At 39.8% G+C, this 20,404-nt stretch overlaps 1 protein-coding gene across 3 annotated transcripts; it reads right to left on the bottom strand.

Moving 5' to 3' along the window:
* Positions 1-3,075: 3,075 nt before the first annotated feature.
* On the bottom strand, positions 3,076-11,858 carry LOC143856560 (putative glycosyltransferase At5g03795). Of its 3 annotated transcripts, XM_077366811.1 has the most exons (7): positions 11,516-11,858; positions 11,196-11,392; positions 6,901-7,249; positions 4,827-5,143; positions 4,344-4,616; positions 4,152-4,202; positions 3,076-3,523 (listed from the first exon to the last, which is right to left on the bottom strand). In XM_077366811.1, the coding sequence occupies exons 1-7, from the start codon at positions 11,801-11,803 to the stop codon at positions 3,445-3,447; spliced, it is 1,554 nt and encodes a 517-aa protein (XP_077222926.1). In that variant the 5' UTR covers positions 11,804-11,858; the 3' UTR covers positions 3,076-3,444. The 3 variants fall into 3 exon arrangements, with proteins under 3 accessions (XP_077222926.1, XP_077222928.1, XP_077222929.1); XM_077366813.1 differs by lacking the exon at positions 4,152-4,202 and having other exon boundaries at positions 11,516-11,857; XM_077366814.1 differs by lacking the exon at positions 3,076-3,523 and having other exon boundaries at positions 4,133-4,616; positions 11,516-11,857.
* Between the last annotated feature and the right edge of the window lie 8,546 nt (positions 11,859-20,404).

Below are 20,404 nucleotides of genomic sequence, written 5' to 3'. Positions count from 1 at the left end.
AAAGACTATTTTGACCTCGATGTATAGTGTTTAATTCTTTTAGGCCACGTTTGGACACCTCATGTTTTTGTATTTGGATTTGGATTTGAGTTTTGGATACAAATTACATTAATCATCCTCGTGTTGATGTTGTACGAGGGAGGGATGGAAGCCTGGCTGCTGCTCCAGCAAGGTCGAGGAGCGAGAGTGAAGGTAATTTTAACTGTTGTAGCTGATTTGGAAATATAAGGATCTGATCCAGTTCCAAATATCAAGTGTAAATGTGAGAAATCAAATCCAAATCTTGTGGGTATCAAAACATGACCTTACTTTCCCTTCTCTTTCTTCATTTTTTCCGAATGACCGCTCGCTTGTGTGTTGTGCTAGCAACTAGCAGAGATAGTCCTATCGTGAAAATATTGGTCAAGTCACCCATATTTTGGGTTGAGCTAGGTAAAACTAGGGCGAGTCGAGAAAAGATCCGGTCAATTGAAGCAAATTTCAGTTCGAGTCGATATAAGTTGGGGTCGACTTGGGAAAAGTTGGGGTCATAGTTTTAAAAGTCCCCCACGTTATCATAAAATTTTGAGGGAATTTTGCAAATTGGGTCGTGCCACAGATTTTTCACCAAAACAGCCCACGGTAGAATTTTTTTTCTTAGACTTGTAAAAAAGGAAAAAATGCCCATATATGTGGCATGATGAAAATTACCTTTCCAAAAGATCGGGATACGCTCCCATCAAAACATGAGGTGTAAAATAGTGGCCCCCGCCCTATGCATAGGCCTGGCTAGATAACGTGGGACCTACCCCATTAAAACGCCCCACCCTATGCATGGGTTTGATTTGCATCGATGAAATACGCCCTAGCAAAGCATTAAAAGGCCCCAGGTATCAAAACATGAAGTGTAAATAGTGCCCCCGACCCTATGAGAGGTTTGAGTTGAGGTTGTGGGACCCACCCTGTCAAAACATGTGTAAAATAGTTGGCCCCACCTTACGCATAGGCTCTGGTGGATGCCGTGGGATTTACCCCAGCAAAACATGAGGTATGATGGTGGGTCTTGCCCAATGCATGGGTCATGGGTTTGAGTTGAGTTTGTGAGACCCTTCCTACCGAGAGCACCCCCCTCGAGTAAAGGCTTTTACAATTGGTCGGCGAAAATGAGGATCTCAAATTGCACGAGCAATAGGTCTTACATGTAAGGCGTCATGTACCCATGACTCAAAATTTCCTTGCCGCTTAATCAGGCCCATCAAAACATGAGGCGTATAATGATGGTCCCACCCTATCCATGGTTTCAATTGAGTTGGTGGGACCCACCCTATCATAACATATCCTTGAGTGACATTGGGATATTTGGAAGTTGGTTTTCAAGAAAGGACAGGGATGGTCTTGACGTTCCGAAGGCAGATGCGAGTCTTCAAGTGGGATTTTTCTATTTTAGATTGAGGCTTTTCTTATTTTGTACAGTGCTTGTAATTTGATGTTTTCCGTATCTGTTTCTTCTCTGTAAATGGTAGACACGTGAGAGTTGGAGTTGCTTTGTTTCAAGGGAACCATGGGCTTCCCCACGCTAGTTTTGTTTGTATGTGGAGGAAGGCACTCATAATTTTAGCCCTTTATTAGGGAACAGTCTGATTTGTTTCTTAGATGACACTCGACTCAACTCAACTAAGCCTTTGTCCCAAGCTAGCTGGGTCGGCTAATGAATCTTTTACGCTCTGTTCACTTGCGTTCCTGGGAAAGCAAATCCTTGGAAAACAGCCTCTTTTTTTCTTGACAAGACAGAATTCTGGTGTTCACTTGCTTTCCTGAGAAAGTAACAAGCCTAGGTGGAAAATATCAAATAATGACATGGAAATTGTTAAAAATGATGTGGAAATGTCTCTTTTCTCACAAGTGTGGGAAACCAAATCTAACTATTTTGGTCGGATTTGCTTTCCTGGGAAAACTAATGAAAAAGGGTGGGCAAGCAGTTTCTTGGGAAACCTTTTCCTGCACAGTTCCTGCGCACGTGAACAGGCGTGGGAAACCTTTTTCTACACAGTTTCCCTGGATTTCTTTTCTTAATGCCACGTTAGATTCCCGGGAAATCTTTTCTTTTCCTTTCCCGGAAAAATAAGTGAACAGAGCCTTAGAAAATTTGCATGACTAAGGTGAAATGATCTACTTGGTTCAAATTGACTAAGTCTAATCCTAACAGTAATTGGGTTCGTCTGATCATTTTCTCCCATTCTCTCCTAACCAAGGTCATGTTCTCTGTTGTGTTCCTAGGCATCAGATGATCCAAAGCATTCATTTGATGGGCTCTAACATAGATAGGGTGTGCCTAAAAAATTAGCTCCATCGGATCATCCTAACCCTTCAATATGTGGACGAACCATGAACTGAGGAGGCCTACCTTACACAAATTGAAACCACAGGGGGTCTACTTGTAACTTTTTAAACATTAGGGGTTAAGTTGAATGTGTGAGAAACCACAGGGGTCTAAGTGTATTTTTCCCTTTTTTAAATTGTGTCTCTATGATGTATAATTAATACAATATTCATCGATTGATATACATCGTAATTTGGGCAACTGAATCTTGAGGAGGGGCTGAGGGAGAGATGTATCAAGGGAGTAACGGGCATATCTGCTCATTTACTAGTGCAGCGGATGAATGAACCTGCCCTAGACCCTTAACTTGATTCCTCCATGGGCACTGATAACTCGACATCGACCCCATATATCTTAAATCGACCCACATATATGGCAGTGCTTACAGAGAGTAGAGAGAGAAAGGGGATCGATTTAAGATATTAGGGGGTCTATTTATCCCTCTAATAGACACACAAATTGTATCAAAATAGGAGAAGAAATGTTAATAGACGGGGATCCATGGCCGATTAGTTAAGTCTTTGTTTGAGGTAAGTTATATAAAATTTTCACTTTAATAGAAATTAGTTGTAGTGTATTAAAAACAATGTGTGGCTGCTCTGGCATGCAATAGTCAGCCACGAAATGCCTTTCCGCGATTGTCCCTAGCAAATCCCATCTGAATTTCATATTTTTCCTCTGCACTCGTAGTTTACATAATCATCTTATGGTTACCGTTTGAATAAGATTAAAATTTTGTTACGACACCAATAGAAAACCCCAATACTGCTGAAAATTCGCCCTTATATTTCACTTCTAAACATGTTCTTCTCAATATAAAAAGACTCTACATCAATATTGTACAATCTTACATTGATGATAACGATTGCATACTATCTCTCCTTCATATCTCGATCCAATTTTTTTGAAACCAAGCCCATATTTTACATCACCAGGGATGACTTCTTGGTTCCAAGACAAGGAAGTTATGTGGGAGTGTCATGAAATTGTGACTGCATGGCCTATATGCAGTTGTTTGGCCCAAGGAAGCAGGATTCTTCCCTGGGAGCCTTCGATTCCCGTTTCGATTCCCGCTATGGCAACCTTTAGTAGGATTCTTCCCTGGGAGCCTTCGATTCCCGCTTTCGATTCACCTTGGTTTGGCCTCCTTGATGGAACTGAAAACTACAATTTTCACCAAATGGCTTCAGATCACCTCAATCGAATGATTCTAAGCTTGATACAGATACCACCTCGCTCGTTTAAGGTTTCACCAAGAAAAGCTACTAAGGCCCTCTTTGTTTTGGATTTTGAGAATGGATTGCGAGTCCAAAACTGATTATTGTACTCAAAATTACAGCCCTGTTTCTTGTTTGTGTTGGATCATGAGAACCGATTGTGGGTCCAAAACTCTTTAATTTTGAGTCCAATATCAGTTTTCAACTCAAACGATTCTCAGAATCCAAAAAAAAAAACAAAAACAAAGCCTAAATTGTTGATATCGGTAGTCCTTTATTCCAAGGAAAAGGGATATCCATTCAGCACGAGACAAATACCATTTGATTTGCTTCATAATGTTCTACATGATCAAGGTCCCCGATTGCTATGTTCTACACGATCAACGGTCCCAATGTTCTTCAAAATCAAAAGTCTCGATTTCACCTCTTGTGTGAGACCCATAAATTCATCGTTTGAATTGATCCCAACAACAATAAGGCTCCATGCAGATGTTTGCTAGTGAAGTAAAACTAAAATGGAAACTTATTGTGCATTTCTTATCCTCGGTAAAGAATAATAGTTCAATTGCTCCTACCTCGCAGTTTTTCTTTTTATTTCATGAATAATCTCTACACAAGCTGTATTCCTGTTCAATGAATCATCATAATTTTGTGACATAATCACTAACAATACAATTTGAATATCAATGATGCATTGATGTTAGGCAATTTGAATATTCAATCTTCTAACCCATACCGAATGAATGATCATGTGAAAAACATCATACCTCTTAGGAGGCATATTCACTAAGAAATGCCTCTGCACTTGCTTAACCCTCCTCTGCATTCTTATATACTGCCTTGGAGATATACCCATTAAAACCTCCTTCAACCTCGGGATGTCCGTGCTCGAAAGCTGAATGGAAAAAGACTTCCAATTCAGAACATCGCTGAATGGAAGAACATAATGATCGGCAATTATCACCGGAACGCACTCCGCGTAGATTGCTTCTACAATTCTCGGGCTCGCAACTTCGTAGCCGCTCGGGCAAAGGCAAAACCTGTTGAAAGTATGAATGACTAAATAAAACCAACTCTAGCAGCTTAATCTTTTGGAGTGTATCAGAGCTTTTGCCTCACGACCTCAGGTCCTGGGTTCAAAACCCATCAACTCCTTGATAGTAAAAATCTACTTGTATGGCCCACCCAAGAGGGGCCACACATGAGGGGAGTGTTAAAGTAAAAATGGAGTTATTGGTTGTTTTACAAACCTGCTCTTTCTCATCATGTCATAGTAAGAGATTTCCTTCGGCAAGTATTCGTAGACTAGGAGATCTTTGTCTTTCCCTTTCCAATGCTTAAAAAGTATGGGTCTTACTGGGCCGTGCAATCCTCCAGCAAAGAAGCCGAGAATTGTACGACGAGACGGCGAAGGGCCGCCGAGACCGTCAACTACTCCTGTCTTGAGATTGATTTCTGGAAGGGCAGCGTCTTTGGAAGGGTTAAAACCTTCGGAGCTATTCGCGTTGCATAGAACTCTGATGGAGTTGTTGTATAGATGAGGAATGGCAGAAGAAACGTGTGGCCCCTGTAGATATGTTAACTTTCACTTAAATTTATAAAAACAGAGTTTTTATGTGCTATGTGTGGCCCCTGTAGATATGCTTTTACTTAAATTTATAAAAACAGAGTTTTTATGTGCTATGTGCACTCAAAGTCCATAGGATGTGCTCCGTATATCATCTCCATAGGATGGTACAAACTCCTGATCTATAGGGTTTACTATAATGTGAAGTTTCTTTTTTTTGGTAGGTAAGTTGAGGTTTGGGGGAACCCCGTCGCCCCAACCTGTTCATTAGATAAAGAGAAAGATGTTACATTCTTGGGTACAAGGCAGCAACCCTAACTCGGAACACATGAAAGAGGATCCAAAGACTCGGGATAGACAAAATTCAGAGAACTAAACAAAAAAATGTTCAAACTGCTCAATACTCTTGAGTTACATAATTGGGTAGCTTGATGGGAGCATGTGGGGATCTATAATGTGCAGTCTCACTATAGATTGGAGGGTTATGATCATCCTATGGAAATGATTTTTAGGGTACCTTCTATCTACCTTGTGGCCCAACAAGTGAACAATTTGGATCATCCTATGAAGTGGGCCCACTGTACTATTTGAAAAATAATGGCCAGCACACATCATATAAAATCTCATAAAAACAAACAAAAAGTGATGAAAATGCTGAAAAGGATGTAAATATAATTTCTCACATGCTATATAGGAAATGATAAACCCACTCTTCAGCATATAAAGTCTCATAAAAACAAACAAAAAGTGGTGAAAATGCTAAAAAAAGAGGTAAATATAATTTCTCAATTATTTAGGAAATGATATTTCCACTCTTTCCCAGTGTTTACTCTCCTTTTGTTTGTCTTTTGCTCCTTGTGTCAAGGCGTGCCCCAAACAGCCCTCCTAAATTATGTCCCAAAATGGGGCTAGGCAGCACTGCCGGAATCAACGATGACGATCAATTCTAGGATCCCATTTTGGGATAGGCAGTACTGCTGAAATCAACGGTGACGATCAATTCTAGGATCCTACAATGGGATCTGTAAATGAAATCAAGACCTTTGATCCTACAGAGCATCCAGAGGAGACTCATATGGTGTTGGTTCAGTGGTCCTATAGGGGTACATCCCATCCGTTAAGACCCCTAAAAGAGGGTAGATTTATCAAGAACCTAGGATCATCCTATTGAGGTCTCTCAACAGCATTTTTGCCAGAATTGTGGTATCCTGTCAAAGAATTCGGTCGAACCGAGTTCCTATCACATAGATTTGGGAAAAGTGGACGCCAAAGAATATGTAATAAGCCTGCCTAACAGCCTCGCCATGTTAGTTGTCATGGTCATTACTAACACCTGCGAGTCTTCCTAACTGTTCTCGTCTGAAAGTAACTTCAGGAGCATACAAACGAAAAGCCACTGGAATTGTATTTATTTCTAGTGAAAAACAAATATGGGGTGGAAATATCATTTCCCATATATTCATCATAAACAAGTCCTAAGCAAGAGAAGAACCGATAAACACCAGCAGTGTAGTTGACACAAGTTTCATGAAACAAAAAAGCTACTGACATTGGCACTACCATGTTTCAATAGTTGCACAAACTCAGCTTGTATTTTCCTTTTAAATTGGCTTCAAAGAGCCTTTTGGGAACTGTAATAACCTTCGACAGGTGTTTAAATAATAAAAGACAAGCTGAGATTCTGTAATTATGGTAGTCTCAACTTCCAACATTACTAACCAACAGAAAACAGTGGAAAGAGAATATTGGTATCTTACCCAATCATGGCAAGAAAGCATGAAGTGATCGGCGCCAAGGCTTCTATTCCAGTAGGGATATTTCCGGGAGATAGCATCAATATAATCGATAGCAGTGTGTTTCAAGGGGTTGAGATTGAAGGAATTGGGCTCATAAATATAGTGGACCATCTGTGCTACACTGAATGGAAGAAAATGAACATGAGCTTGATAAGGATATCGGGTTCGAAACTGGTTCCCCATCTCCATTTCATGAATAAACCTTCCCTCTGTTGAATATATGTTCTTACAAGGACCAGCATGGAACAATGGTGGTTCGCCTTCTTCATAGACAAAGATCTTGAACACTTTCTCCATTTCTCGGTAACTCCTATACACAAAGTATAAAGAAATGGATTAAGAATTTTAGTCCAAATCCACATGCTCACGAACACATGACATTAAGGCTGCCATGTTTGGCAAACCATGTTATTTTCCCCACAGAATATTAACTTCCACAATGGTGATTGAAGAGGAGTGGGAGGGGGAAGGAGAGACCTGGACTTAGTGAGGAGTGTGTGAGAAAATGCTGAAAACAAGGGGAAAAAATTCCACTCAGAATACAAATTATTTTTTCAATGTTTTAAACTCACTTTTCACCATCTCCTCACTCAAGCCCTCTTCAAGTCTCTCCTCCTCCTACCCTCCCTATACCTCTCTTACCACTAAGGGTGCAACTTGGGTAGGGTCTGATATCGATTGTGGTTTTGCTAAAGTAAATTGGAATCAACCCGACCCCAACCTGATTTTACGGTAAAAGCTCACTCAGAATTCCCAAATATCAACCCCAGTTGCATCCCTACTCACCAGTTCATAAACTAATAAACCATGGAAAAAATATCCATTGTTGCCAAACATGGCCTAACTGAATTGCTGATAGTTTTTTGAATAACCTAGCAAGGTTAAGGGGGCGAGTTGCTTTAAAACCTGATGGGGCTTTCATCATAGCAATCCCTTCATATGATTGTGATTTTTTTGGGTCGAGAACATCCAAAGCAAGGTCAAAATCTAAGGTGGGCAAAGAGGAGAAGGAAAGGGGGAGGTCGAGTATATTGAATCAATGATATTTTAAAATATTCGTTGGACAGCTTCTTCTTTTTTTTTTTGATAGGTAAGCTGGGGTTAGGCAAGACCCCTACCAGATATCATTAAAAATATAGAAGCATAACAAGGGGGGCCAAGAGGCCAGAACAAAAGGGCCGACAGGCTGGGCTTCAGCCCTTACAATCTAAGATACAATGATCCATTCATGTCTTCAATTACAGCTGAGAGGAGGCTTTGAGTAGCCAAAAAAACAATGGAAGGAAAGCCTTTATGTGGGTAATTCCTTTTTGACAGTTGATTCGTAGGGCAGTTTCCTTCTCTCCAAGAATGGGATATTCGCCAACTCATATGTTCCAGATAGCTTCTGATTTTTCGAAGGGTTTGTTTTTGCTTCCAAGGGACATGTACATTTACAAGGATGATATCCACCGCGAGTTTTGAATCCGATTCGATCCATAAGTTCAGACAGTTCATGGACAGGGCAAGGTCGATGCCTCTTTCAATAGCCTGCAATTCCAGCTCATAGATTTCCCTTTTGTATACATTGATTGAGAAGAGATTTTTAATCATACCTCGATTATCTCTGATAAGGCCCCCCCAGACCTCCTCCATTTGAATCCAAAGATGCGTCCGAATTCAACTTCAGTTCATCTTCTTTTGGTGGAGACCAAGAGCAGTATCTGCTAGAAGGATCATCAGGAATGTGTCTGTATTTTATATTTGTGGCCGTGGATATGTTTCTTGGAGAGTTCTTGTCTTTAATTTTCAGCCCATTCATCTTGATGCTGATCTCTGTGAGGATTTGATTAAGACCAAACCTCTTGTGCTTCTCAGAGGATTCAAAAATTCTTCTGTTTCTTTCCATCCAAATATTATGAATCAGAGAGCAGAAGCATAGCTTGAAGGCCACTGTGGCTTGCCCTGTCCCTTTTGAGTGATGTCTGAGCCAATCTTCTTCAGCCAGAAGGGATTGATTTTTAGTTCTACGGTGACCATTCCGCCATAGGATTGATTTCCAAAGCCAGGCTGAATAGCTGCATTTAAAAGGAGGTGATCAATTGATTCTTCTTCCGATTTGCAGAGGGGGCAGGTGGGATCAATAACAACACCCATTTTTATAATTCTGTCTTTTGTACTGAGCTTCTGTACAGAGCCTTCCACGTAGTAAGGGCATGGGTGGGGTTATTGCCAGCAAACCAAACAGAAGATATCCAAGGGAGCTTACCAGTTTTCATTCTGAGAGTTTCCCACCCACTCTTTGTTGTAAAAACTCCATCAGTGGCCGGCTTCCAAATAGGAGTGTTTTTCGCATCCGAGTTGAGCATGGCTTCCATTATCAGAGTTTTTTCTTCACGGAGAGATGGATTGTCTAACAAGGGATTCCAGGTTCCATCTTTGAAGATTTCAGAGAGGAGATTCAGGGAGCTGAGGGAGTAGTCAGTCCGGCTTCTCGGAATAAGAGAGGATAGGGTGACAGAAGGGTGCCAAGATTGGTCCCATAGGTCAATTTCATCCTCCAATCCAATTTCATAGCAGGTAAAAAGTTTAGCATATTCTCGAGCTCTGAGGATCATCCTAAAGCCCCATGATGGCCTAGATGGCATAGGCATAGTCCAAATGTTCTTATCTTTGACATATTTGGAGTATATCCACTTTGTCCACAGAGTATTCTTTTCCTGGAGCAGATGCCATAGTTGCTTAACTTGAAGAGTCTTGCTTAATTCATCTAGCTTTCTGATTCCAACTCCCCCTTCAGGTTTGGTTTTGCACATGTCAGCCCAGCTTACTGAGTGAAATCTTTTTGAGCCTTCAGATCCTCCCCAAACGAAGCCTTCAGAGCCTTCGTTGGACAGCTGTTAAAAGGGTCGTGCGTTATCTGAACTCTACATTGCACTACGGATTATTGATTCGCAAAAGCCCATGTATTTCTCTCCATGCATATTCTGACGCCGATTGGGAAGGATGCCCTGATGACCAAAAGTCAACAGGTGGTTTTGGCATTTTTATGGGAACAAATCTGGTTTCTTGGAGCTCTCGTAAACAACGTATGGTGGCCCACTCAAGTACGGAAGCGGAATATCGCTCTCTAGCAAATACCACTGCCGAGCTCATTTGGGTCCAAGCACTTCTCTCGGAACTTGGCTTCCATATCTGCACAACCAATTTTATGGTGCAACATAACTTACAGCCAATCCTATCTTTCATGGTCGAATGAAACATGTAGAAATTGACTTCCATTTCGTGCGTGATCGAGTTGCTAAGAACCTTCTTACAGTACAATACATATCTACAAAGGATCAACCTGCCGACATTATGACAAAGGCACTACCAAGAACTACCTTTGAAGATCTTCGGTCCAAACTTCAACTCACCACAAGTGAGTTTTGTTTGAGGGGGGGCGTGTTAGCGGAAATAGTTGTCGAGATCAAGTTGCTTTAGGATATTTCTCCAACTACCATGATTCTATCAAGTTGCTTTAGGATATTTCTCCAACTACCATGTTCGGTGTGACCAAATTCAGGCCAAATGGGAGATTTGTGTGAATACTTTTTATTCAAGACGGGTATTTATTTTGATTACATTTAGATAGTGCCCTCAACCCGAAAGAAAATATGGAAATATTTCTATTAGAAGCCTTGATATGAGGAAAGCATGAAAAGCTTGAATAACATCTTGTGTGTGGGCCCAGGTTTAGCTTGTCATTCGATTGAGAGCTACATGTGGGGCCATACATACTGGAAAAACATTTCTGGCAGAAAAAGTTTTAGGCACTGTTTGGATTGCAAGAATTTTATGGAGAATTTTGGAAAAGTAAAAATATTTACAAAATTTCCTTCCTTTTTACACAGGAAAAAAAGATAACCTGAACCTTCAATATCTAATAAGATCCCTCTAAATTAACCATAATCATATGATTTCTCTCTAAATAGTGGAAAGAAAAATATTCCCAGGAAATTTTTTTCCATCAGATATGTTTCCCTTGCAATCCAAATAGGGCCTAAAGGGATTTTTTTTTTCATGAAAAGGCAGGAAAATTCGGAAAAGTTTATCCATTCCAAACAATTCCAGAAAATTCCTGCAATCTAAATAGGGCCTTGGACGTGACAGGCTTTTGTCTCTCTAACCAAATCGTTCCCAAAAGTTAATCTTTTTGTGCATTTAAACCGAAAAAATAAACAAAGGAAACAGAATAAGCAGTAGAAAAAACAAAGAGGCAAGAAAATATATAGTACCTATGAAAAGTATATGAATTCCTGTAAATGGGACCTTGTGGGACATAATCAGGGTCTGAAGTCCCATTCCCATTCCGAGCAGCTTCTCGTATGGAGGCTCTAGCTCTTGCAAGCTCTGCTTCAACAATCTCCCAACTATTCTTCTTCTTCTTCTTCTTCTTCTTCTTCTGCTCTTTCAATACCTTCCCTTTTTCATCCTAAAAAAAAAATCTCCCCATTAAAATCTAAGGAAAGCTAAATATGGCAACTAATCTTAGAAGATAACATGAAGACAAATATGGGGAAAATTTGCATACAAAGGAATGAAGAAAATAACTTACAGATTGTAAGATTAGAGGTGTATCTTGCTTTGGGGAAGAAGAGAGATTGAAATAAGAAGAAGAATCAGATGATGATATTCTTTTCTCATCTTGTTGAAATCCCACCAACTTTGCATGAATTTCCACAGGGCTTTCTCTTATAGAACTAGAAAGCCCATAAGAAGAAGTAGGTAAAGGAGCCCAAAAAGAGATAGGAGGATTGAGTAGAAGAAGAATCACAGAGATTAAAAACAAGGGAACTACAAAAAACAAAACCAAAGAAGATGAACAGGTTTTTAAGTCCCTCATCTCATTTGAAAGAAAGATGGGTATTTTTCTGATGATTTTATCTGTTATCTTGAGAAGAGAGATAAAGATTGATAAAAGACGTGTGTGGTATAGGATTGGACTTAGTGTTCATGTACCAAGGCAAGTGTCGTCCAAATTCAGAGTTTTTCATGCAGAGATAGAGAATACCATGTATATCCTCAAATGGTCATTACTATGCCCGTGCTGTTACTTTCTATATTAGACAAATGGTTATCTTCTAATATCTTTCTCAACCTATACAATCTTTCTCTTTCCATCTTTTCCTATGTAAAATTTTAATGACCAGCAACAATACGCGTGTAATACGCGAGGGGGAGTGAACCAAAAAGAGAAAACTTGAGAAATAAGATTTAAAAAAAGATACTGATGTTCATTCTACCATATTTTGATAGTTGCATTAACTGCCCTTGTCTTTTCTTCTTAGGGAATTGCCTTTTTGGGAATCGTAATAACCCTTTCACAGCTGTTAAGGTGATAAAAGACGAGGAAAGTTAGTGCAATTGATAAAGGATGAGGTAAGAAGAAAACTATTGGAGAGTCTGCTTGCTCGGTTGGATAACTTCAACCAAGTTTAGATAAAATCAAATTCTAGTTTCTCCTTAAAAACAAACTCTTCTATACTACTCTAGATAAAACAAACTAGTATCCTAGATAGACTCAACCACTACCTAATGGCTATCTAACTTTAAACAAATAACAAAGAGAAACAAGGACTCTAAAGGAGTCGGTGGTGATTAAACGTTCACAGAAGTGAGCTGCGAAATGGCTTTTTTGTGAAATTGCCTTGCAAATCCCCCCTACAAAAATAGGGAGCTTGCTAAGAAGAAGAGACGCCAGTCTTAAGGGGGTCGACCTTATAGCCCTCCCTATTATGCCACATGTCAAACAACACATGGATAACAATTTTTATTACACTAGTATAAAAAGGGGGATAATTTTTCACCCCTATAGGATAATGCGCCCCCCTTTTCACGTGATTTGACGTCAAAAATAATTAAAGTCTGCCAAAAAAGGGGGGCCATTACCCTAAATGGGACCGGGGGGGGGGGGGGGGGGGGGGAGAGAAATCATATCCCTGTAAAAATTGTGTAAGGACTCTAAACTTTTTTTTTTAGGAAAAATTGCTAGTGGGGGACATCAAAATACGAGAATTGCCAACGGGCGACACACCAATGGAAAATTGTTATAGAGGGAAGAAATGGGGTTATCAAGTCTCTAAAAAGGAGTTATCAACCCTCTAAATGGGGTTATCAAGCTCTGAAAAGGGGTTTATCAACCCTCTTTAACAATTTTTCAAATGTGTGTCGCCCGTTGGCAATTCTCGTATTTTGAGGTCCCCCACTGGCAATTTTTCCTTTATTTTTATTTTTATTATGGGTAAGTTGGGGTTACCCCTACTAGTATATTAAATATAGAAATCTAACTACTATATATAAAAAGGCAAAATGGTGGGTTATTTTCTTTCACCCTTTGCCTTTATTTCCAGTTGTGTCCTACAGCCTTAATTTCCCTTGTGTCCCTCAATCCAGGGCATTTTTGTCATTCACATTTGTGAGAGAGGAAACGTAAGAAAATTTCTTTCTTCACTATGCTTTTCTTACCACCAATAAGATCTCTCCACTGCCCGCAAGTCAATAGCAACAATCAACGCTTATCTTCTTCCAAGAAAGAGGAATGCTAGCCTCACGCAAGCATTTAGCTGCTTCAATAGAAGTGGGTCACTATTGGTCCACAAAAGTAGTCCAGTACAACCCACTATTTAAGATGATCCAAACCGTCCATTTGTTAGGCCTGTGAATAGTTTTGTGCCAGAAAATCATTTCCATTAGATGATCCTAGCCCTCTAAGTTTTACAGAGACTATACATTATAGAAACCTCAATAGATCGGAGGGTTAGGATCATTATGTGGAAATGATTTTTAGGACATGCCTATTCACGTTGTGGCCCATCAAATGGATGGTTTTTATCATCCTACAAAGTAGCCTTATCATCCAATATATTTCAGAAGGTACTGAATGGCCCACATTATAGGATGATCCAAGCCGTCCACTTGATAGCAACAACGTGAACAGGTTGTGTCCTAAAAATCATTTCCATAGAATGATCCTAACCCTCGGATCTAATGTGGTTTCCATAATGTACAATTCCTATATAGATTGGAGGGTTAGGATCATCCTATGGAAATGATTTTTGGGGCACAAACGATTCACGATGCTTCCCTAACAAATTAACGGTTTGGATCATCCTACGCCGATATATTTCAAAAGGTATTGTATGGCCCATGTTGTAGGATGATCTAAACCATCCATTTGATGGACCACAACGTGAATAAGTTGTGTCCTAAAAATCATCTCCATAGAATGATCCTAACCCTCCGATCTATAGAGGTTTCCATAATGTACAATCCTATAGATTATGAAAACCTCTATAGTTGGAGGGTTAGGACATCCTATGGAAATGTTTTTGGGGCACAAACTATTCACGATGTGGCCCAAACAAATGGACGGTTTGGATCATCCATTCATCCTACAAAGTAGGTGGTAGTGGACTATACGGCTACACACCGCATTAGAATCGGGGGCTCATTTATTACATTTTCTTTATGGGTTTACATGTTAGGAATTTATATTTGTGTGGACCAATAGTGGCCCGCTTCTATTCAAGTGGCAAAGTGGCCGCGTGAGGTTAGCATTCCTCTCCAAGAAAAAGGTTAAAAACCCTCTTCACATGCTTAAAAAAAACTCTCTTGTACTGATCCCATGGGAGCTCAAACGCCATATCAGTGAATATTGCATCACTGTCCATCCGCCAGAGGAATTCCACCTCAAGGTGGGAGAAGGAGCTTTCGGATCAATGGAGGGTTGACCCAGAATCCCGTCAATTTAGCATCAAGAAGGGCCATGTTATAGAAGATCTCGATCCTGTGAAGCTGACAATAATCGATCTTGTTCTTGATATATTTCAGAAGATACTGATCGCCTACATGTGTTTTTTCATGCCTTGGGAGAGGATTCAGTGACGAGGAGTACGCGGGGCTTACCGGGGCCAATGAAATTGGCGAAATTAGGGTTTTGATTGAGCCATTTGGAACGTTGTTAGTCTAAATCAGAGATTTTTGGGCCCAAGTTGTAGTGTTTGTTGAGATTTTGAGGGGCTTATTGTCTTCTTCTTCTTCATTTGGTTTTAGTGGTTGGTTGTTTTGGATGTTGGTCTCGGCTTCTTCGAGGACTCTGTGGGGTTCGGATCGTTTGCGAAAGGCAAGATGATGTCGGATTGTTGAAAGCATTGAAATCTGCATAAGCTCTAATCAAACCAGTGAACATAATGATATGATCCTTTGCCAATGCATGAGGGTTCGATTCTTCATTTTTTTAAATGTTAGCTTGTTTATAAGTGCCTCTCAAGCTAAATGTATTTTCTATTTTGATTTGGAACAAATTAATGAGGTAAGTCTCGAGAATGGTAGTTTGAGAAAAAGTATAGAGACGTCGATGAGGTGCGTTTCAAACTTTTACAATGATAAATTTTTAGATGTGAAAATTCAATTATTGTTCTCTTGTAAATGGGTTGCACGTGCAACGCACGTGCGTTTTTACTAGTATAATACAATAGCAGGAACAAGACCACACTGCCCAATCCTTAGAACAATGCCATAAGTAAAAAGGGCAAAACAACTAGGATTGTAGTACCCTTGAAGGCAAACTCAAAATAGGCAAGTGAAAAGAAATAGACGAGCTGGATTTGTGCAATTGGTGAGGCTCGGGACACACGCGATTCCTAAAGCAAGACCCCATACTAAGATGAATCCATGTTTATTGTGATCCAGGAGGTTTATCATCTTCTGGTTATACTTCCTTATTCTCTAGCTTTTCCTCAACTCCTAAGTCCTTGGGGTTCTGTTTTTCTTTGATGGAGGAGTTCTGCTTTTTTTTGTGGGGGTACTTTCCTTCGCCGTCTTTCTGTTTTCCTTTTCTTCCTTTGGACGTTTGCCATGAGTCTTATTTAGTGGCTTTGGATTATAATTGGAAGGATGATCCTTCTATATTTCGGTTTCTTTCTTCATTGAGGAGTGCCCCTTCGTCCAAAGTACCTAAAGGTGAGAATCTATTTCCTTAACTCTTGAGGAATTGTCTCTGTAAAACTTCTACATGGGACTCAATTTGCTTCGGATTGCGCTCCTACTGCTAAACTGAAGGGTGCTCTTGGAAAAGTTGCTAAGAAGACATGCTCATCTTAACACAACAATCTTTTGTTGTCAAACAACACACGGATAATGATTTTTATGACAAGAATACCCACATGTGTATTAGAAGAACGCTAGAGTAAAGGGTGTCCTTACAAGTATTCAACTGCAAGGGTGCCCCGTTAGATCCACATCACCATCCTGTATTTATAACTACACTAAAAAATATAAAATTAAAGGAACAATATAATGGCGTTGGGTGACTTGGGTCCAATCAAGGGCCCTTGCGTCTGGGTTCTTACAAGAGCAACCTTCATTTCAATTGTCCTCTTGTTCTATGTTACATAATGACCAATGCACTCATGTATAATTGACAATATAAGGAGGCTCTTGATATTGGCACTACCATGTTTTAATAATTGCACAAGCTAATATTAAGAAATGAAACAAATCCTTATATTAACCAAAAAAAAAAAAACTTTACTAAGATATCATAATAAAGTGAAATTATTTGGTGCATGAGTGTGAAGTCCAGAGCAGCTCTTGATATTTGATCCAACAACAACCCACTTTTTAAGAGGCGGATGTTAGACCAAATATCAAGGGCTGTACTTTTGATGAACCAACTGCACCTGCACTGGACTTCACGCTCGGGCACCAGATAAAAATCCTATAATAAAAAATGTGTCATTCCCCATTTGGTTGCCAATAATGCATTGAACTCCACGGAGACTCTTGGGGATGTTTCTAGGGTAATTATTTTATGTCCGCTCATGTGACATTCTTGTCGCAATAACATTATATCCAATTGACTAAATCCAAATATGGTGTATAAGCTGAACTTCTTTTGATTATTATGATGCAACGATTAGTATGTTCAAACCAAATCCCACGAAAAGGTAGAATTTTGCTTGAAAAAAATAATCTTGGGAATGATTCTCTGTCACTCTCTCTCTCTCTCTCGTTCTCTCCCTCCCCACTCTCATCTCTCTCTATATTGGTAATGACACCCCCTACTTATTCCCCTATTCTCCATGTCTATGCCGCAAGCCCAAAAACTACCACCACTATTCTTAGAGGTAATTCCAAGCAAATCCAATGCTTGTCTCCTCCCTGACAACTTATTCCATTACTCTCTGAAGACATGCCACTCATCCATACAAAGTAGAAGGGATTTACTACGCAATATTGTGAAAAGCTATTTCGCGGCTCACTTTTTCCACGAGAGAACAGCCACACACAGTCATTTTTTAGCAGATTTTGTCTTATTCATTTAATTCATATGTGGTGGTTGTTCTCTCATGCAAAAGTACGCCACGAAATGGCTTTCCATGAAATTGCCTAGCAAATCCCACTCCATAAATATATTTGTACCCAACCATCGCATATATGAGAGACCCAGAGACCGATGGAGAACAAACCCTCTAGTGGGTCTCGATCGATCATGGTATTGCACATACCTCATTTTGTTCTTAGCCAATTTGACAGGATTGTCAAACAAGTATCTACAATGATAATTGTGTGCCTTAAGTATCCATTTTTATAGGAACTATGCCAATCTATTCAGAATAGGTAACCCTTTTTAAAATGCTTAAAATCATTAAGTCTATGACTCTTGACCATTTTCTATTCGAACGAACAAAATACTACCTGAACAGAAAAAATCCTATTTGTTCGAAAAAATAACTAACTTCGCATAGATTTGAAGGAAGAATTTTTTTTTTTTTTTTTGAAATAGTTGAAGGAAGATTTTAATTGCACAAATTTAGTCCATATCCAAGTTCATTCTAATTTCAAAACTTTAGTCCTACTATGAATGGAAGGCCTACTTTGGATTTAAACAGCGAAAACTATTTGATTAGACAATTTCATATATGAATGGATGAGAAATAGTCTGATCGAATAGCTCCACGTATGAATAAAATACAAGTCTATAGATAATGTAGTTTGAACTAAACGTATTGATTCTTAATTTTTTCCCACTTCAATGCATATAGTAGTTAGTTATATGCTTACATTTCATCGCTACGCATAATGCAATGGAATCCTAATTAAACTTATTGAAACTTTTAGTATAGACTAACTTTTTGTGAGGCTCGGTGGCTCATACCTTCAAACTCTCTCTCTCTCTCTCTCTCTCTCTCTCTCTCAAACTTCATAACTTTCAGTATAGACTAACTTCCATTTCCCCCCTCCCCCCCCCCACACACACACACTTCATGGTAGGTGGAGCAATGAAAAAAGATCTCCAAAGAGAGGTCGACCCACAAGCAACATTGACACCTATAATAGTGACTCTCCTCATGATTTATCTAGCTTGAAAATATTTATGGAAATTTTAATTGAGTTATCATTACATTACATTATATCTGTCTAATACTTTATTTCTTGTGGAATGGTGTGAATTGTTATGGATATGGATGCATGCTTTCAAAAGGCCTCACAAGCAACCGTAAAAAACTTACACTTTTATATTGTATCTATGCATTATGCATCACGTCATGGAAAGTGACCCCAAAAACATATGCCTGACAAGCAGGGGTGTAAACGAGCAGAGCCGAGCTTGGCCAAGCTCGGCTCGGCTCGTTAAGCTCAAAAGCTCGGCTCGGGCTCGAACCAGGCTCGGCCAGGCTCGCGAGCTTTACCGAGCTCGAGTTATATTATGTTCACACCCCTCTTCTTCCCTAGACAGCCCTATCTAGTGTAATCTGACTACTTTTTTTACACTTTGGGGGGTGGTCCAAGTAACAAATGGGGTTCCAAAAATGAAGTGACATATTTTGCCTCTCCCTTTCACTCCCTGGACAACCCTTTTAGTGTATATATTAATATATAATATATATATTTAAATATATTAAATTCTTAACGAGCCTTAACGAGCAGAACTGAGCCGAGCCTGGCCTAAATCGGGCTCGGCTCGTTAAGCTTAAGGAGCCTGGCGAGCCGGCTCGGCTCGGCTCGTTAAGGATTCGAGCCGAGCTCGAGCGAGCTTTCGAGCCCGAGCCAAAATTGACACCCTTACTGACAAGTGGACTTTGAGACCCAGTCCTAAATAATCATGAGACATAATAAGTGGAAGAAACTGTTAAAATCTTAGCCTATGCTTTCAAAGTACATCAAATTATATAACCTTGGTGTCGTTTGATTAAACAAGTGCTCCCATTAAAAGTAGTCATTTGAGGGGTATGTAAAGGTTAATCAACTAAGGGAACCCAAATTCGCCCTTTATTAACTTGCGCACACGCAGGGAGCATATAGCCCAAACTAGGAGGAAACTCCCACTATAAGACACTCATTAAGTGTCAAAGAATCAACGATGATCCTTATTTTCTCCAAATACATCATCCTAAAAAGTTTCAAACCCTTCTTATTTTCTAATTGCATGTTCTCAAGAAGCAGTAAATGATATGCAAGAAAATGACACCTCGCCCATTGACGGGAAGACAACTAAAGGGAAAGGGCTGTTGGAGAAAGGCGTTATTTATCTTTTATACTTTAATACTCGCCCCCGCCCCGGCACGTGTGGCCCACTTGGCAAACACGTGGCACATGTGGTCTCACTTTGGGCCGACCATTGCATGTGGATTTTTGCTATCCGGGAACTTGAAACCTTTGGCTCTGATACAATGTTAACTTACAAACTTTTTCAAAAGCTTAAGTTGTTGGAGAAAGGCGTTATTTATCTTTTATACTTTAATAAAGGGCGAGCAACAGACGGAAATGATGACAAAGCCGAGAGAAGAGCAAAGATTACTAAAGACATGAGAGGAGCATGCATGAAGAGAAGATAGTCGGGGATCGGTAGAGGGAGGAGACCACACAAAAGAATAGGGAATCTAAGGTGTTGGGAGATACCAGTGGCACGACACACGGGGGTTCACAGGGAAGACACGGATGAATTTTCAGTATGCATTAATCCTCTCTCTGGTTGGCCTAAATGCATGATTTTTTACATAGATCAATATGTTCCTAATAAAAATATGTAGTATGTATACTAATCACTTAAACTAATGAGACCCCTACACCCCTTATTTACATATTAGCATTCCTAGCCCATGTTATGCATTGTGTAAAATAGTGGGTCCCACCTTATAAAAAATGAGGTGTAAATGGTGGGTCCCACTTCATCTAAACATCAGTTGTAAAGCTGTGGGCCCCACCCACCCATGCTATGCATTTTTTTAATATGATTGGCCTATTTCAAAAAAAAAAAAAAAGGGGTCCATCCCAACCGAACTTTACCGTGAAGGGCGGGAAAGTAATTTCCTCAAAATGGGGACAAATTAAGAGAGATGATAAATTCGCACCACCTGTTGTATAATACACCCTCTTGTTAACGTGATTTAAAGTCGGCCCACAATTCAAGTTACATGTGGGGCGCATAATCCTAGAGTAG

This window comes from Tasmannia lanceolata, unplaced genomic scaffold (genome assembly GCF_043159265.1).
Source record: "Tasmannia lanceolata isolate RefF3 unplaced genomic scaffold, GAP_Taslan_0.1 ptg000023l, whole genome shotgun sequence".
In the NCBI taxonomy this organism is placed as follows: domain Eukaryota; kingdom Viridiplantae; phylum Streptophyta; class Magnoliopsida; order Canellales; family Winteraceae; genus Tasmannia; species Tasmannia lanceolata.
This window is presented reverse-complemented; position numbering and strand designations above follow the sequence as displayed.